This window comes from Leucopleurus acutus, assembly GCF_964270905.1.
Source record: "Leucopleurus acutus genome assembly, chromosome: 10".
Taxonomy (NCBI): Eukaryota; Metazoa; Chordata; class Mammalia; order Artiodactyla; family Delphinidae; genus Leucopleurus; species Leucopleurus acutus.
The window spans coordinates 65,293,303-65,310,162 of record NC_139153.1 but is presented as its reverse complement, the minus strand read 5'-3'; the positions used below and the strand labels follow the sequence as shown (position 1 = coordinate 65,310,162).

General features: G+C 59.4%; 1 protein-coding gene across 5 annotated transcripts in view; it reads left to right on the top strand.

Annotated features, from left to right (window-relative positions):
- The window catches only part of GRM4 (glutamate metabotropic receptor 4), a gene marked incomplete at both ends in the record, with an annotated part of 119,753 nt that extends 104,780 nt beyond the window's left edge, over positions 1–14,973 (top strand). For all 5 annotated transcript variants that reach the window (XM_082847611.1, XM_082847607.1, XM_082847609.1 and 2 more), the window contains 3 exons: positions 727–1,662; positions 8,611–8,857; positions 14,924–14,973. In XM_082847611.1, coding sequence (XP_082703737.1) covers positions 727–1,662; positions 8,611–8,857; positions 14,924–14,973 — 1,233 coding nt within the window. The remainder of the gene's footprint in view (positions 1–726; positions 1,663–8,610; positions 8,858–14,923) is intronic.
- Between the last annotated feature and the right edge of the window lie 1,887 nt (positions 14,974–16,860).

The following is a 16,860-nucleotide window of genomic DNA, read 5'->3' as shown; positions in this document are numbered from 1 at the left end:
TTGTGACACATTCAGTAGGGCGTGCCAGCTCCTATCGCCTCTTAGCTTGCAGCAGTTGTGTCTTCAGAGACATGTAACAGTGACTAGCACTCATTTAGAGCAAGATGCAAAGAAACGCTAACCTGTGGGCACACATTAGTGGTCCTGTGATTGACTCTTTATTCGTTGTTCTCTTCTGAACCCAAGTCCCTGTGCCGCCTGGAGGAGGCCCGGTGGGCTGAGCCGTAGCACGTTTCTTCTTGAGGGTGCACAGGAGTCACCTGCGGGGTCTTGTTGAAACTCAGATTCTGTGTCAGTGGGTCTGGGGTGGACCCAAAATTTCCATTTCCAACAAGCTCCTGGGTGATGCTGATGTGGCCGGTCTGGGGACCACTTTGCATAGCAAGGCCTCAGGGGGCTGGGAGTCGGGACTGCTGGGTCCTCTCCACTCTGCCATGTGACCCTAGGTTGTCACTGCCGGTCTCTGGGCGTTTCTCCATACGACCCTTGGGAGCTTTGTATTCGAGCAGGATCCCCCGTGGCCAGCTGGGTCTGGATCCTGCCCCGGGGAGCTCATTTAAATGCAGCTGTTGGATTCAGCTGATCCTGGCAGGGCCCGGGCAGCTGGATTTTACCCATCTAACTAAAATCACTAACTAAGTGATTCAGATTGGTGCCACCAGTGGGGCGGTCCAGGGCACTTGGCAGCATGTCCTGAGCCCCTCTCCTCTGCACTGTTGTTGCCAGATAGAGCGGATGCACTGGCCAGGGAGCGGGCAGCAGCTGCCCCGCTCCATCTGCAGCCTGCCCTGTCAGCCGGGTGAGCGGAAGAAGACGGTGAAGGGCATGCCCTGCTGCTGGCACTGCGAGCCCTGCACGGGGTACCAGTACCAGGTGGACCGCTACACCTGCAAGACATGTCCCTACGACATGCGGCCCACAGAGAACCGCACGGGCTGCCAGCCCATCCCCATCATCAAGCTTGAGTGGGGCTCACCCTGGGCCGTGCTGCCCCTCTTCCTGGCTGTGGTGGGCATCGCTGCCACGCTCTTCGTGGTGGTCACCTTCGTGCGCTACAACGACACGCCCATCGTCAAGGCCTCGGGCCGCGAGCTGAGTTACGTTCTGCTGGCGGGCATCTTCCTGTGCTACGCCACCACCTTCCTCATGATCGCCGAGCCCGACCTGGGTACCTGCTCTCTGCGCCGGATCTTCCTGGGGCTCGGCATGAGCATCAGCTATGCGGCCCTGCTCACCAAGACCAACCGCATCTACCGCATCTTCGAGCAGGGCAAGCGGTCGGTCAGTGCCCCGCGCTTCATCAGCCCCGCCTCGCAGCTGGCCATAACCTTCAGCCTCATCTCCCTGCAGCTGCTGGGCATCTGCGTGTGGTTTGTAGTGGACCCCTCCCATTCGGTGGTGGACTTCCAGGACCAGCGGACGCTCGACCCCCGCTTCGCCAGGGGCGTGCTCAAGTGTGACATCTCGGACCTGTCGCTCATCTGCCTGCTGGGCTACAGCATGCTGCTCATGGTCACGTGCACCGTGTACGCCATCAAGACGCGCGGAGTGCCTGAGACCTTCAATGAGGCCAAGCCCATCGGCTTCACCATGTACACCACCTGCATCGTCTGGCTCGCCTTTATCCCCATCTTCTTTGGTACCTCGCAGTCGGCTGACAAGGTGAGTGGCAGGGGCTGGGGGTGGGTGAGGGCGGCAAGCAGGGGGCAGCCTCCTGGGGCTAGTTGGCCTCTCACCTTGCTCTGGAAGTGCCTTCATTCCTGCCTCATTCTGTCTTCTCTCCGTCTCAGTTTTCTCTCCAGGTTCTGGGTTTCTCTCCTCTCTCTCTCCCTTTCTCTTCTCCTGCCTCCTCTCCCGTTTCTCTCCGCCCCCCACCACCTTCCACTGCCTCATCTCTCTCCTTCCTGCGGCTTCCCACCCTCTCTCTACCCTCCGCCTCTCCTCTCTCCCTCTCCTCTCTCTTTCCCTATCTCTCCATCCTTGCCTCTCCCGCCCCACCTTTTCCCGCTCCCCATCTCCTTCCCACCTTCCTCTCCTCTCTGCCAGCCTGGGATGCTGCCCCCGCTTTCATTCTTGTTTTTGGCTGTGCCACGTGTCTTGTGGGATCTTAGTTCCCTAAACAGGGATCAAACCCCGGGCCCTTGGCAGTGAGAGCGTGGAGTCCTAACCACTGGACCGCCAGGGAATTCCCCATTCTTTTCTATACACTCCCTTACCTCTCTCCCTATTCAGCCCATCTTCCTTTCTGTCCACTCCTCTTTTCTTCCTCCTCTCTCCATCCTCTTCTCTGCCCTTGCAGGATCCCCATGGGTCCCCGAGGTGGGTGATGTATTGGGCACTCGCTCCCTCTCTCCCTGGCCCCAAGCCACCCCAAAGGCCAGGTGGGGATACCTGGCAGCATCAGCTGAGGGTCCACCCTCCACTGGCTGGAGCTGCTGATGAGCTGCCTCTTGCTGGCTCTGTCAGGCCATCCTGCCAGCCTGGCCTGAGGGTCTAGATACACCCCAAGGGCCCCGTGGACTCTGCCCACATCACTGCCCCAGCGCTGCCTGGGTGCTGGGGGGTTTTATCTTGAAGGATTGGGAGTCACTGAAGTCAGAGGCCAGAGATAGGGAGAATCAGAGGGACCGAGGACCCCAGCTCTGTGTCTAACTGTGGGATCCTGGGCAAGCCAGCTGGCCTCTCTGCTTCAGTTTCTTCATCAACAGATTGGGGCTATGACCCTTCCTCTGCAGGCCTTACAGGTGTTGTAACAATCACACAACATGAGGGGTGTAAAAGCCGTTTACCCACCGTAAGGAGGCTGGGGCTGGGGAGGAGGGTGGAGGGGACGAGGTCAAGGGGCAGACAGAGCACATGGTGTAGGACCCAGAGGCTATGAGAAGGTTGGTGGCTTTTACCGGGAGTGAGAAGCGAGCCGCTGCGGGGTTCTGAGCAGGGAGGGATGCGTTGGGACATAGGTTTAAAAGGATCCCTCTGGCTGCTGGGTGGAGCCCTGCTGGAGGTGGTTGGAATGATCCCGAAGGGAGCTGCTGGCAGCAGGAGTGGTGAGGTGCGGGGGATTCCTGCTGTGTCAGGGGGTGGCGCTGGCTGGGTTTCCGATGGAGTGCATGTGGGATGAGAGGCGCAGGGGGGAGTCAGGATGACTCCACAGTCGTTGGTGTGAGCGATGGGAAGGAAAGAGTGTCTGCACTGGGGTGGGGGGGTGCGGGGCGGGGTAGAGACGGCAGCGGAGCCTATAGGGGGCGGAGATCCGGAAGTCCTCTGGAGGTGCTGAGTTTGGGATGCCCGTGAGACGTCCAAGTGCAGCTGTTGAGTCAGTGGTTGACTATGTGGGTCTGGGGTTCAGGGACGAGGGCTGGCTTAGATCTGTACCTGGGGGAGTCGCCATCCTGTGGGCAGCACTTAGAGTGAGCCTGGGTGTGAGCTCCAATAGAGATGCCTGGCCTCAGTGAGGCGGCCGTCAAAGCACCCACGAGGGCTGCTTGTCTTGGGTTAGGCACTTCACCTGGTGGTCAGCAGACACCACAACAGTGGGCTAGGGTGGATTCACCATCCCTGTTTACAGGTGAGCACGCGGAGGCACAGAGAGGTGAAGTGACTTGTCTAAGGTCACACAGCCATCAGGAGGCACGGCTGGACTGCTTGAACCTACTCTGTCTAACTCAGGAGCCCCTCCCAAGCCCACACCACTCCCTGCAGCTCTGGGGCACCTCTTCCCCTGGGCCTTCCTTGGTAGGTGCCCACCCCTTCTCCAGCAGCTCCTCAAGTGCAGGAGCTGCGCCCTCCACCCCAAATCCCTTGGGTCTGGTGCAGAGAGGCCTGTGGCCTGTCTTCCAGTGGTGACCCAGCAGGCTGGGGGTTCTGAGAAGCAGACCTTGAGGCTGGCAGTGAGCGCCCCGAGGTCTGAGACCAGACCTGGCTCCAGGCCACCCTGCACACTTGAGCCAAAGCCACTGCCACTGAGGAACAGCTCGCACGGTGGGCTGGGTCTCCACCCCCAGCAGGCCAGCGAGAGGCCTTCCCCGCTGAGGGCAGGCGCAGGCAGAGGCCCGCACGCCCCGCAGCGCCCAGGGGGCCCATGGAGCCATCAGGGGAGGCCGCCCACGCCCCAGGAAGCTGGCAGCTTGAGACATTACCCTCAACAATCCCAGGAGGCCCCTTCCCTCGCCTCCTCAGGGTGTAAAGGTGCACAGCCAGGTGGCCGACAGCATGGTGGTTCAGGCCCTTGCTCTGCCTTACCATAACTTCCCCTGGCTGCCTGCCAGCACGCTGCTCCCAGTACGGTCCCTGTCATCCTGGTACCACACCCTCCCACCTCCAGGTGCTGGGGCCCAGCCCCCCTCTCGGCACCCTCCCCCCATCTCTCCAGGCCACCCCACCTGCCTCTGATTTCTCCCTTTTTAGGAGGCTCCTCTCAGTACAGATTATGAAAAGGAGCCTCTGAGATGATCTCCTCTGAGGCCCAGAGAGGGTGAGGGACCTGCCCAGGGCCGCAAAGCAGGCTGGCCCACACCAGCGTATGGTCCTGAGACCCAGCTCTGCCCCTGATGGCGTCAACATGGGATACGCCCCCTCCTTCTCTGGGCTTCTGAATGAGGCGAGGGTGGGGAGGGGAGCTCTGAAGTCCCTCCAGTTCAGACCACCAGGCTTCTTAGAGGCTCAGGCAACCCTGGGGCTCTATCTGTGCTGTGTCATGTCTGAGCTACAAACAGCCCCGGTGACGGCCGGGTCCTGGGTGCTAGTGTGTGTGTGTGTGTGTGTGTGTGTGTGTGTGTGTGTGTAGATGGAGTGGAGTGGGGCTACTACGGGGAGTTGTGTTATGGGTACAGAAGTGTGTGTGTAGAGAATGTGTGTGTGCCTTTCTGTGCACACTGAGCAGTGGATGGGCAGTGTGTGTGTGTGTGTGTGTGTGTGTGTGCAGATTGAGTGGGGATGGACAGGTGTGCACTGAGGGTTCATGGCTGCTAGGATGTGTTTGGGTGTGCAGATTAAGTGTGCGTGCTCAGCAGTGTATGTGCAGATGTGTGAGTGTAGGTGTGTGTGTGCACAGGTGTATGTGTGTGTTCAAGTATGTGTGCAGGTGTGTTGAGTGCCTCTGTGTGTGTGCACACGTGTGTGTACCCAGGTACATGAAGGGGTGTGTGTGTGTGAGAGCCCAGGTGTATCTGAGTCAGGTAGGAGTGTGCGGCTGTGAGTTCAGGTGTGTGCGTGTGAATGCAGAGGCGCATGGGTACATAAGTGTGGATTTGTGAGCATCTATGCATGCCCTGGTGTGTGCGCACGCGTGCTTGCAACCCCGCCTGTCCCTCAGGCTGCAGGTGGCGCCGAGCGAAGCTGTCCATGTTGCTCTGGCGAGCAGGTGACCGGATCTCCCACGTTGGCCTGGATTTCCAGGGCTCACCTGCGTAGCCGCGTGCCGTTACCCTGAGCTGACTGGGGCATCGTCTCTCCGCCGGTTGGGGTAACTGCTCAGCCAGGCTGGGGCGGGCCGTGGCCTCAGAGGCCGGCCAGGTTGTGGGGAAGGTCATTTGTCTGGTTTGTTAGACTGAGGATCTCAGGACCCACCAGGGTCAGCCTGGGCAGAAACACGAAGCAGGCGGACTCCTCCGTGCCCCCCACCAGACCGAGCACAAAACAGGAACTTCACTGTCCACCTCCACAGCAGCTCCTTTCTTTGCCTTTTGCCCCACCCCAGGTGACCTCTGTCCTCTTCCATCAAGCCCAGCTCTGACAACCTGCTTCACTCTGGGGAGCAGTGACTCGTGAGGCTAAGGCAGGATTCCTTGCAGAGGACGGAGTGTAGCAAGGGCCTGACCAAAGTCAAAGAGGGGAGCAGGAAGGGTGGCAGTTCAGGCTGGAGGACGGGTGGATGGGAGAGAAGGTGAAATCACATCCTGGAAGCCGCCTCTTACTCTGCATCCGTGCGACACCTGCATCTGCGCCTGGACCCCATCCCTGTAGGCTAGAGGTTTCAGAGGACCGCTCCTTCTCTGACAGGGTTAACACACTACTACCTCCTGGTGATGATATGCACCTTCACCCCAGGGGGCCCCAGAACAATGCTGGAGCCAGTGGTGGGGTGAGAACTCCAGACCCTGGGGCAAGGAGAGGGGCTGGGGGTGCACAGCCCCACTTCTGTGCACAGGGCCAGCCGCCCCCAGCCTGGGCATGGCTAGAGGAGCCCCCAGGGCCCATGCTGGCGGGGAGGGGCCCCCGTGGGGTGGGGGCAGCTTTGTCCAAGTTTGATCTCTTTACACCCCTCCTTGTATTTTGTGTGCAGAAAGGCTCCTAGGCTGAAAAACATATTAGAACAGAGCACTGAGGCCTGTGCCCGGGGCTGGCTCCATGGTTTTCAGGGACAGGAGCCAAATGAAAACGCAGGCCCCTTGTTCAAAAATTATTCAGGATTCAAGCTGGCGGCCGCAAGGTGTTAAACCGAGCGTGCGTGCCCACGGAGCGGACTCTGCCTCTATTGGTGGAGGGGGTTCAGCATCCCTCAGTGAGTCAGGGCAGAGTGAAATCTGGAGCCCAGCCCCCTGACCCCCATATAGGGCTGTGTCCACTGCAGGCCTCGCTCTGCCCAGAGAGGGTAGTTGACCCCTGTCCCACCATCACCATATTGGCCCAACCATACCTCCTTCCCATCAACAAGTTGGGGGCAAAAGACCTAAGATGGATATCTGCCCTGGAAATACACCCTTATACTCAAGAACCCCCAGTGCAAAAGGAGAGACACCCCTGCCCTCAGGAACCCCCAGTCTAATGAGGGAGACACATTTGTCCCCACGGGACCCCCAGTCAGTAGTGAAGACCCAGATAACAAGCCCGTCCTTGCTTAGCCCAGATTTCCACTGTCTTCTCCAAGGGCCTGTTATGATATCCTGGAGACTGTCCCCCTTCACTCCTTCCTCCCTGGCCCGCAGTGCCATCCAGGGGGTGGGAGAAGTGGCCAGCACCCTCCTACTGGCTTGTCATGACCTCTCCCGGTCCACATGCCGGGCGGCAGCACTGTGCCTGTTGGTGAGCGTGTGGGTTGCGTGTGAGGACAGAGGGGTGTGTGCTCACTAGGAAACAAGCTCTCATTTCCCCAGGCCTGTGACATTTTCTGAATGGTGGCAAATGAAGCAGCCTCTCTACACTCCCAGCCTCCTTCCCCCACACCCTGCTCTGGTGCCCTGTAAGTTTCATGTGGCCTCACGGTCTGCACTTGGGTAGCCTCATGGTTTGGGTGAGGTAGGTGCTATTATCCCATTGCGCTGTTGAGAAAACTGAGGGCCGGAGAGGGGATGAGACTCCCTCAGTGTCACACACCTCTCTCCTCTCAGACCCTAGAGCTTCTCCAGCCCCTCTCCCAAAGGAGACCCGGGGAAGGGTGGCTGGGATGAAGGCCTTCAGATCCAGGTCATGAGGTATTTATGAGAGGGGTGAGAGATGGGGAGGAATGTGAGAATGGGAGGACCTGGCCCCTCCTTTCGGGAGACTTCCAGATGAGCTCAGGGCTCCTGTGACCTCAGGAGGCAAGTCCAGACCTCGGTCCCCCACTTCTGGGCTGGGTGCAAGGAGTGAAGGCTATCATGGGGGATTGGCTAGAGCTGAGAGTCAGGGAGAGCTTCCTGGAGGAGGTGGTACATTAGCCAGGCCCCAGGGGAGGGGCCCGGGCCCGGAAACGGCAGATCTGGGGGCAGAGCATTTCCTGCTTTCCCATACCCAGACCTGGGGGCCACAGCCTGGGCTTCCCCTGGCCCCACCCTGGCTGAGGGGGCCAGAGGGGCAGCTGAGGCCTGGAGGACCCAGAGGGTGGGAGGAGGTGGGGAGGGCATCCCAGGCGAGGGTGGTGGGAATTGTCGGGCCCTGCCTGGAAGGCCCCACTATTGAAGAATGGATTACCCGACACCCAGATTAATGGACTTTCATTTTGCTAAACATCTGTCAACGTTAGTGCTGGTGAGTGAGCGTGAAATGAGCTTTGACTGGGCTGCCGTCAGTGGATCACGGTCAGGCCACAGCTCCTGTGCCAGCGGCCCGCTCTGCACAGGGTGGCATGTGGGGGGGCAGTCACTGAATGGGGGGCCTGGCCAAGGGGCTGTGCCACGGCCACTGGGAGTTACTACAAGGCACCGGCACATGTTTATCTCACTCCTCGCCCTGTGCAGGGGGCGCTTCCCCCAAGGAGGGTCAGCTGTCCCCTGAGGGCCCCTCCCCAGGGGCCTCTACCCAATAGCACATAACAGTGGTGAACACTTCTGTGCACTGACCATGTGCCAAATATTATTTTACATGTTTTTGCCATTTATTAAGTCATTTCAAACTCACAACAGCCCTATGAGGAAAGGGCTAGAATTATCATGCCCATATTATACCTGAGGAAACTGAGGCCCAAGGATGTGTCTTGTCCCAGACCACACAGTGACAGTGGTGAGCCCGGCTGAACCCAGGGGTTCTGGTCTAAAGTCCCAGCTCTGTACCACAACTCCCTTCTGCCAGCGGGACACAGGGCGGTCCCCGGGTTTGTACCCCACTGTGTCTGTCTAGGGCGTGGGCTTCAGACAGGGCCCCCGAGAGGCCGGGGCGGAGCCCGCCCTGACACCGCCCCCGGCCCGCCCCCAGCTGTACATCCAGACGACGACGCTGACGGTCTCGGTGAGTCTGAGCGCCTCGGTGTCCCTGGGGATGCTCTACATGCCCAAGGTCTACATCATCCTCTTCCACCCGGAGCAGAACGTGCCCAAGCGCAAGCGCAGCCTCAAAGCCGTCGTCACCGCCGCCACCATGTCCAACAAGTTCACGCAGAAGGGCAGCTTCAGGCCCAACGGCGAGGCCAAGTCTGAGCTCTGCGAGAACCTGGAAGCTCCAGGTGAGTGCCTGGCCCCGCTCCTCTCCCCCTGGGCCCGCCCAGGCCCCGTCCCCTTCCTGGAGAAGGTCAGCGCCCCCCCAAGTCTGGACCAGTGAGGGCACTGGGAGAGCCCTGAGGCCGCAGGTGAGCCGTCCCCACCCAGAGGCGAGGCCTGAGGCTCTAGCTTAGCCCCCTCTGCCCCACTCTGTCCGGGTAATGGGGTCTCTCCAGGTCCCGCTCCACACACCCCCTGCTCGCTCTAGCCTCTCCTTTCCAGGGATCCCTGCCTACCTAGGGAGAGGCGGGGGGTGGGGTGGGGGGGTGTTGGGGGGGCCTCGGTTCAGGCAGAGTGACCTGAGACTTCGGGATTTCTCTGCCCTGGAGTCCACATCTGGGCCTGTGCCCTTTCAGTCTCCCTGGGGAAGGGATCGTCTGGAGGGCCGCTGCTCTGGGGCCCTTTGGTGACCTGGGAGCTGTGGCCCTGGTGCCAGAGCAGTTGAAACCCCTCGGCTTGGCTTTGCCCAGCCGCCCCCTGGCAGGGCCCTGAGAAATGGGGACTCAGGATACGGGCCCTGGGATGGGTAAGTAAGGGCTGGGGCCGGGAGGAGGGCCCGCAGAGCTGTGGTTCTCAGGGGGGTGTCCAAGGAGACCTCAGCTGTAGAGGGTTGTGCTTTGAGAGGGTTGGGGGAGGATGTGGGACCCTTAGCATCTGAGGGGCAGACCCAAAGCCTGTGCAGGACTTGGTCCCTCAGTGGTTGAGGGATGTGTACAGGAGGGAGCAGGGCCACCATCTTTGCTTACCTTCCTGTGCCCCCTGGAGCCAGCCCACAGTGTGACGAGAAGGGACAGAGAGGAGAGAGGGGCAGGGCATATGAGGGGCAGGTTAGGCCTTGGGGGACCAGTAACAGTGGTGACCATTTCTTGAACCCCAACTCTGGGCCACACCTGCCAGGAACCAGTTTTCATTTTCACAGCAACCTTGAAAGCAGTGATTTTTAATTATTTGCTGCTACAGGTGAGGAAAGGGAGCCTCAGAAAGGTGAGGGACTCACCCAGGCCACACAGCAGCAGGTGGTATCCCCGCTGCCTCTGAGCAGAGACCGAGGCCTCCAGGCTGTGGGCTGGGCCTCCATGGGCCTCTGGTTGCTCCCAGGTAGACAGGGTTGAGGGGTTGCTATGGTCACCCTGCCCCACTGCACACCTGACTCCCTCCCTGGACACCCTGTAAGTGTCCAAATGGTTAACATGGCAGCTCCTGCTGCCTCCCCGCTCTCTGATAGTCTTGGGGGGCTTCCGTTGGTGGGGGAGGAGGAGAAGAGCCCCTCTGCCCAGGAGAGTTTCAGATCCTGGTGGCACCTGGGGTTAGCACTCTGCTTTCTCCCTCTAGTACTGGGGGAAAGGCCAGAAGTGGACATTGTTGGTGGCAGCAGGAGGGACATTGGTGAACATAGGCTCCAGAGGGGAGCCCCTTTGTCACCCACCAAGAGATCAGGAGAAACAGGAGACCTCCCCTCGCAGGTGTGTTTGGACTGGGACAGCCCCTCTTACAGGCTCCCCGCGCTGGGGCTCTGGGTGAAGCATCTTCCATTCTCAACATCATTCCCACGTGTAGAAGGAGTATCAGCCGTGCAGAGGAGGAAAGTAGCTTCCCACATCCAAGCAGGATTTTTCACTTCCCAGAGCTCCCTCCCCTGTGAGTGATCTTCACAGCAGTCCTGTGAGGCCCAGATTGGGCTGGATCCCCAGCTGAGGCCCAGAGAGGGTGAGTGACTCTCCTGAAGTCACATAGCAAGGTGGTGACTGGCTGGCCCCACCCAGTGTCTTTCCCTTGACCCTGACTTCATATGGCCTCCCTCTCTCTCTGTGCTGAGCAGTGTACCTGGCTTCCAGCACCACCACCCCCCCTTTGATGGACACCCCTGATGACTCTGTTGGCCACACCCTCCACCAGATGACATCTGGTTCTCTCCAGTCCTGCTCCTCCTCCCAGAGCACCAGCTTCCCTGTACCTACAGCCTGGGGCTCCCTTCAGATGCCAGGTGGGCCCTCTACTTGCGACGGGAAGGGACAGTGTCTTTGTGGGCCTCCCCATCTCTGGCCTTTCTCGTCCACGCAGATGTGCAGAAACCCCCGCTGCCGCCCCTGACCAGGCCCTTCTATCCTAGGCACGGACCCCTCGCCACTCCCTGCCCCAAGCTCCTGACTTAGATTTCCTCCTTCCCACGGAGACTCGCCCTTGCTGGGTCCCATCCCTCCAGGCCCTACTCTGCTCCAGGGCTCATGAGACTGAGTGGGACATCAGCCCCCTGGAGACCATGGGTATCTAACAGGAGATAGCACCCTGACCCCAGAGGGTGGCCCTCATGGTGCTGTGACAGGCCAGAGGGTACCACAGGGACAGGGCTGTCACAGAGAGCGCTGATGTCGCCTCACTGACACTGTTGCCTCTGCCTCTGCTCAGACTGGTCACCTGGGGACAGGGGACAAGGAGGGGTGTGCAGGCGAGGGAAGACCCAGCCTTCCCAGCCCCTGCTTCCTGTGAGGGAAGGGTGAGAGCTGCCCCTCCCCATGGCCCCCTGCACTGAGGACCAGAGGCAAGTGCCCCTTGCCCCCACCGTCTCAGCTCGGTGACAACAGGGGCCGTGGAGGCGCTGGGCAGGAGCTGGGTGATTAATTCTGGGAACAGCCAGATGGAGGGGGTGTGAGCGGGAGGTGCAGGGAGGTGTCACTCCCGTGGAGCAGGGACATTTTTCACTCTGTCCCTGGCAGGCCACGTATCTTTAAACAAACAACAGAATAAATAATTCAGGGGCGCGATTGCAGGCAGATTAGGCAAGGAAACATGGGGCCGACAAATGGGGGCTGACAGCTCGTGCCTGCCGCTGCCCAGCTAATTGTTATCTGAGGCAGTGGGGACTGAAAGCCAGCAGCCAGGGCCTGTCATCGGTGAGGGATGGATTGGGGCCCTCTGCCCACACCCTCCCCCCTCCCCGCATGCCGAGGCTGCCCCTGGAGCGTCGCTGTCCCCATCCTGTCCTCATCACCGGTTATTCAGCCCTGCCCCTTCGCCTACCATTCTGCAGGGCTTAGAGAGTATTTCTAGCCATGCCGCGGCTGAGAGCGGCTAAGGGTTTACGATCACCCCATCTTACATGAGCGAGCTGAGGCTCCGAGAGGTTCAGTTTGTTAGAAAGGCGGCGTGGCAGGTGCTGAGCTCCCCTACGCCAGTGAGGGCAGGGCTGGGCCTCAGGTGTCCTGACTCTTGGCCAGAGCTCTTCCTTTTGAGCCTCACAGCTCCTGGGGCCCCGGGCAGAATCATTGCTCCCATTTTCCAGACGGTCAGACTGAGGCCCTGCTGAAGGACTCTGGGGCTCCTAGCTTATAGCTGAGGGCCCAGTGTGCTTCTAGGTTCTGAAACCTACAGATTGGGTTTTTTAGAGGAGGCAGCTCTGGCGTTTCAGGGAGAAGAGGGGCCCAGCTGCCCCTCACCTCCCCGCCACTTCCTCTCGTCCCTACCGCTCTCGGTGCCGCTGTGGCCACCCTCAGGCTCCCGGTTCCCTGCAGTCAGTGGAGATTTTGCCGCTGCTGCTGCTGAGGTTTTCCTTCACCTCTGAGCCGGGAGCTGCTGACAGGTTTACAGGTTTAGAAACTCAATAATTATCAGTTCACCCAAGGGGTGATGGAGCCCTGGGGAATTGATTCTCACCAGCCTGGCCTGCGGGCCCGTGATTCACAGAGCCAGCTGCCGGCTCTTTTGCTGGTGGTGCGGGAGAGAGTGGGGTGGAGAGGTGGGGGTGGCCAAAGCCCCACAGGAAAAGAAGCCTAGGCACAAAGGGCTACTCCCCTCCTGCTACTGGCAGGGAGACCACAGCCTCGCAGGGCAGGGGAGGAGCTGCTTGCAGTCACAGAGGGAGGCTGAGGCCCTGGTCTCCCACCTTCCGCCTCCTTTTCAGCACCTTCTGCCACCCCCAGGTCCCAGCCTTCTGTCGCTCAGCTCTCTTCCCCTGGTGCCCCCCAGCCCAGGCCCCTCCTTAATGGTGCCCGGTCTGTGCTCCTTCTCCCCTCTTGGTCCTCCAGCGTCCTGGAGGGACCTGGGCCATTTTAGAAATGAAGGTGGGCATTCTTCACAAACTGTAAGGCGCTGTGCTCTGTCCTTAATGTTGTCTTGTGTGTCGTGGGCACCATTTCCTTCCAGTAGCACCTGTCCAGATGGCACCTAAAACGTGAAACTTCCCTGCCCAGTGACTGTTCATCTTCCGCTTGAGTATTTCTGCTGACAGGGAACATTTCAGCTCACCTACCGCACAAAGCGACCCACTCCACCCTCAGCTCAGGCCAGGAGAGAGTTCTTCCTTTAGCTGAGCTGCACTCTGACCCTCATGCCTCCGCACTGGTCCCATGGTGTCCCCTCTGCTCACCCCGCCCCGGCAACTTTGCTTCTTCCCACAATCGGGGGACCCTCTGAGAGGGTGACACAGCAGTCCTACCTGTATGAGTGGGCTTCTAGTTACGCTGGTGTGACAAAGAGGCCCCAGGACAGAGTGGCTCAAATCAGACAGATGTTTGTTTCTTTCTGATAGCGTAGTGCATGGGGGATGGGCAGGTGCAGGGACCCGGGTTCCTTCCATTTTGTCATTTCATCAGCTCCGAGAGGGTTGTCCTCATCATCATGGCCGAGGCTGGTTGACCTCATATGTCTCTTCTGGCCCTGGAAGGGAAAAGAGAGGAAGTACAGGGGAAACAGTCTATTTTAATCAGATGACATGGAAGCTTCACACAGCCCTTGACACTTGTCATTAACAGGAATGTAGTCACACAGGGGCACGTGGGGCTGCAAGGGAGTCTGGGAAATGCAGTCCTTAACTTGGCAGTGAAAAATGGGGAAAGAGGGTTGGGGGTGTTCAGCGTGCAGCCCACCACACTGCTCCCCTCCGTGTCACCTTCTCCAGGCAGACACCCCTGGCTGCACCTGGCAGATGTACCCTCTTTTCTGAGCTGTCAGGATCCTGATGGAGTCAAGGCAGTTTTATGGCCAAGGGCACCAGGGCTTTCCCCCGTCTAGTCTTCTCTCTCAGCACCAGCAGACCAGCCTCAGTTACTCTCGCTGAGCTGTCCCCAGGCCACAGAGGGAGACCCTGAACCCTGGCAGGACAGGACAAAAACCAGGACCTGGCTGGACTCCTCACCCCTCTGGCCTCAGCTCCTCAATTGTTAAATGGGGGTGCTGCTTATCTGGCCTCCTTGCGAGGCTGCCGTGAGGCGTGAACCCCGGCGGGGTGGAGGTGGGGGCACTCGTGCTGCCCAGGGGAGCTGACGTTGTCACCTGGCTGTGTTGGGGAAGGGAGACACCCAGAGAGGCAACCCTGGTCCCAGTGGGGATGAGCAGGGGCCAGGGTGTTGGGTGCAGATAAGAGAGGCTCAAGACTGAGGCGAGTCAGGACACCCAGAAATGGGAAACGTGGCTGCACGGAGGCCTGAGGGGCCCTGGAGGACTTCCGTTTCCCTTGGGCATGGGGAGAGGGCCGAATCGGTCATACGCCTCAGTTTCTAGCCTCGCAAGACCCCTCTCTGGTTCCATTATTTATCTCCTCTGTCCCTATTTTCCACTCACTTCCACTAGGCTGCCATCTACATATATTCTTCACACGTGCTCTTCCAGAGTGTGTGTTGAACTTCTGAAAAACTCCCCCTTGATTATACTTGAAGACTGTATATCACAAATAAAAACGATTCTTTTAAAGTGTGGTGGAGTCAGGAGGTGGCAGGGACTCTGTGGGGTGTGACACTCACAGAGGGTTGGGGTCGGGAGGCAGTGCTCCTAGAGGGACAAAGTGAAGAGGGAAGGGCCCTCCCGGCCAGCAGCCCAGGTGTGGGTGTGGGTGGGATGAGTCTGGGGGAAGCGATGGGAGGGGCGGGGTGGGACCCTGCTCTGGTCTGGCGATGGGTAGGTGGGCAAGCTGCGGGCCATGGGGACGCACACAGTTCAGGGGTCCGAACTTGATGTGTGGGCAGGGCCACACCCCTGTGGAAGGGGCGTTGGAAGAAGACAGTTCCTGACTCCTTCTCCCCCCATCTCTCTCCTTCCAGCGCTGGCCACCAAACAGACCTACGTCGCCTACACCAACCATGCAATCTAGCTAGGCCACCGGAGCTGCACAGGAGGAGCAGAACACATCCTTGTGGATGGTGCATCGGGCCAGGGCCCCCCACCGCTGCAGGGGGGCCCAGCTGATGTCCTAACTGCCCGTGGGCACCCACGGACGTGGCTTGGTGCTGAAGATAGCACAGCCCCCAGCGGTCACTGTTGGGCTGCCTGGGCAAGCTGGGCTGGTGACAGGAGGAGGATGAGGGGCCGGGGAAGCTTCAGGCCACCCCAAGACCCTGTGTCCTGGACCAAAGCCCCTCCCAGCCCCAAACCACAGGAGGCCCCCCCCCCCCGCGCTGGTTTTCTCTCTCCCTCGTCTCTCTCCATCCTATTGGTGACCTTCTCAGTCTGTCTCCATCCCTGTCTTTATTTTCTCTTCTCTCTTTGTATCACCTGTTCTCTCTGTGTCTGTCTGCTTTTTCTGTATCTTCTTTCTTTCTGTCTCTGCCTTTTCTCTGCCGTCTCCAGCTTTCTCCTGTCTTTTCTCTTGTGCTCCACCCGGGTCTCTCCTCTTGTGCATTTTTGTTTCCTGTCCTCAGCTCCCTCCTCACCTTCATTTACATCCAACCTTTGTTCTCTCTCCCTGCCATCTTTTCCTCATTCACCAAATCTCACATGTCACAAAAGAGAAAAAAGGAAAAAAAAAAAAAATCAAAACACAAAAAAGCCAAAACTAAAACAAATCTCGAGTGTCTTGCAAAGTGCTGCGTCCTCCTGGTGGCCTCTGTGTGTGTCCCTATGGCCCGCAGCTTGCCCACCTACCCCCGCCCGTCTGCCACGTGTCCTACCCGCCTGCCCCTCCTGCCGATGACACGGAGTTCAGTGCCTGGGTGTTTGGTGATGGTTATTGATGACAATGTGTAGCGCATGATTGTTTTTATACCAAGAACATTTCTAATAAAAGTAAACACATGGTTTTGCACCCTGGCTCCACATCCACTGAGGGTCCTGCGGTGGGACCCCCGGCTCAGCCTAAAGCTGGAGAGCCTGGAGTTAGCGGGAAGGAGGAAATGGCTGATAGGGACGTAGGGCTTGGGGGCAGTGGAGGCTGCTCCCTGGGCTGGCATCGGGTGGGGTCTTGGAGAGTCCTTGGGCAGGGAGGGGCCAGGACACTGTGGGAGGTTCCAGAAATCAGCCCCTGGTACTCCCCTAAGTAAGGGGGATGTTCTGTCCCTGTCCTCTGTCCTGCAGCCCCTAAGGAGGGTACCATTTCTGCCCTGCCTCTCCTCTGGCTCACATCCCTCATGCCTGAGCCCCCCCCACCCTGCATCCCATAACCTGAGCCGCTCCTCCCCTTCCAGCCAGGAAACTCGCCTCTTGAGAAATCGCCTTCCGGGGCTCCCAGCATCCACTGCCCTCCCCTTCTGCCTGTCCTGTGTTCAGGCCACAGGTGCTGGGATGATGTGTGACTGTCTTGGTGATGAGTGTGTGGTACGTGGCCAGGTGGGCCAGGTGCACGGCACAGGTGTGTGTGTGTGTGTGTGTGTGTGTGTGTCTTCCCCCAGCCCTTTGCGTGTCTGTTTTATCTGTGTGTGTGTGTGCTCCTGCACCTCCATATTCAAGCTTGTTTGTCTTGTGGGACTCTCTGTCTGTTTAGGCGCACGTGGATGTGAGTCCACATCACACTCATGTCGTGAGGATGCCTGTCCTGGGCAAGTGTGAGAGCGCGTTCACAGCAGCTGGCTTCCGTGGCAGATTGGGAGATAGGGAGCGAGAGCCGCTCAGGGGCTGGGCCCCGCCAGGGGTAAATTATCGAGCCAGTAACACAATGAGACCACAGGCAGCAGCTAGAGCCCGGGCTGCCTGTGCCGCCCCTTCCTGCCGCACCCCCAGGCCTGCACCCCCTTCCACCTCCTCCGCTAACTGACAGGGGGGCGGG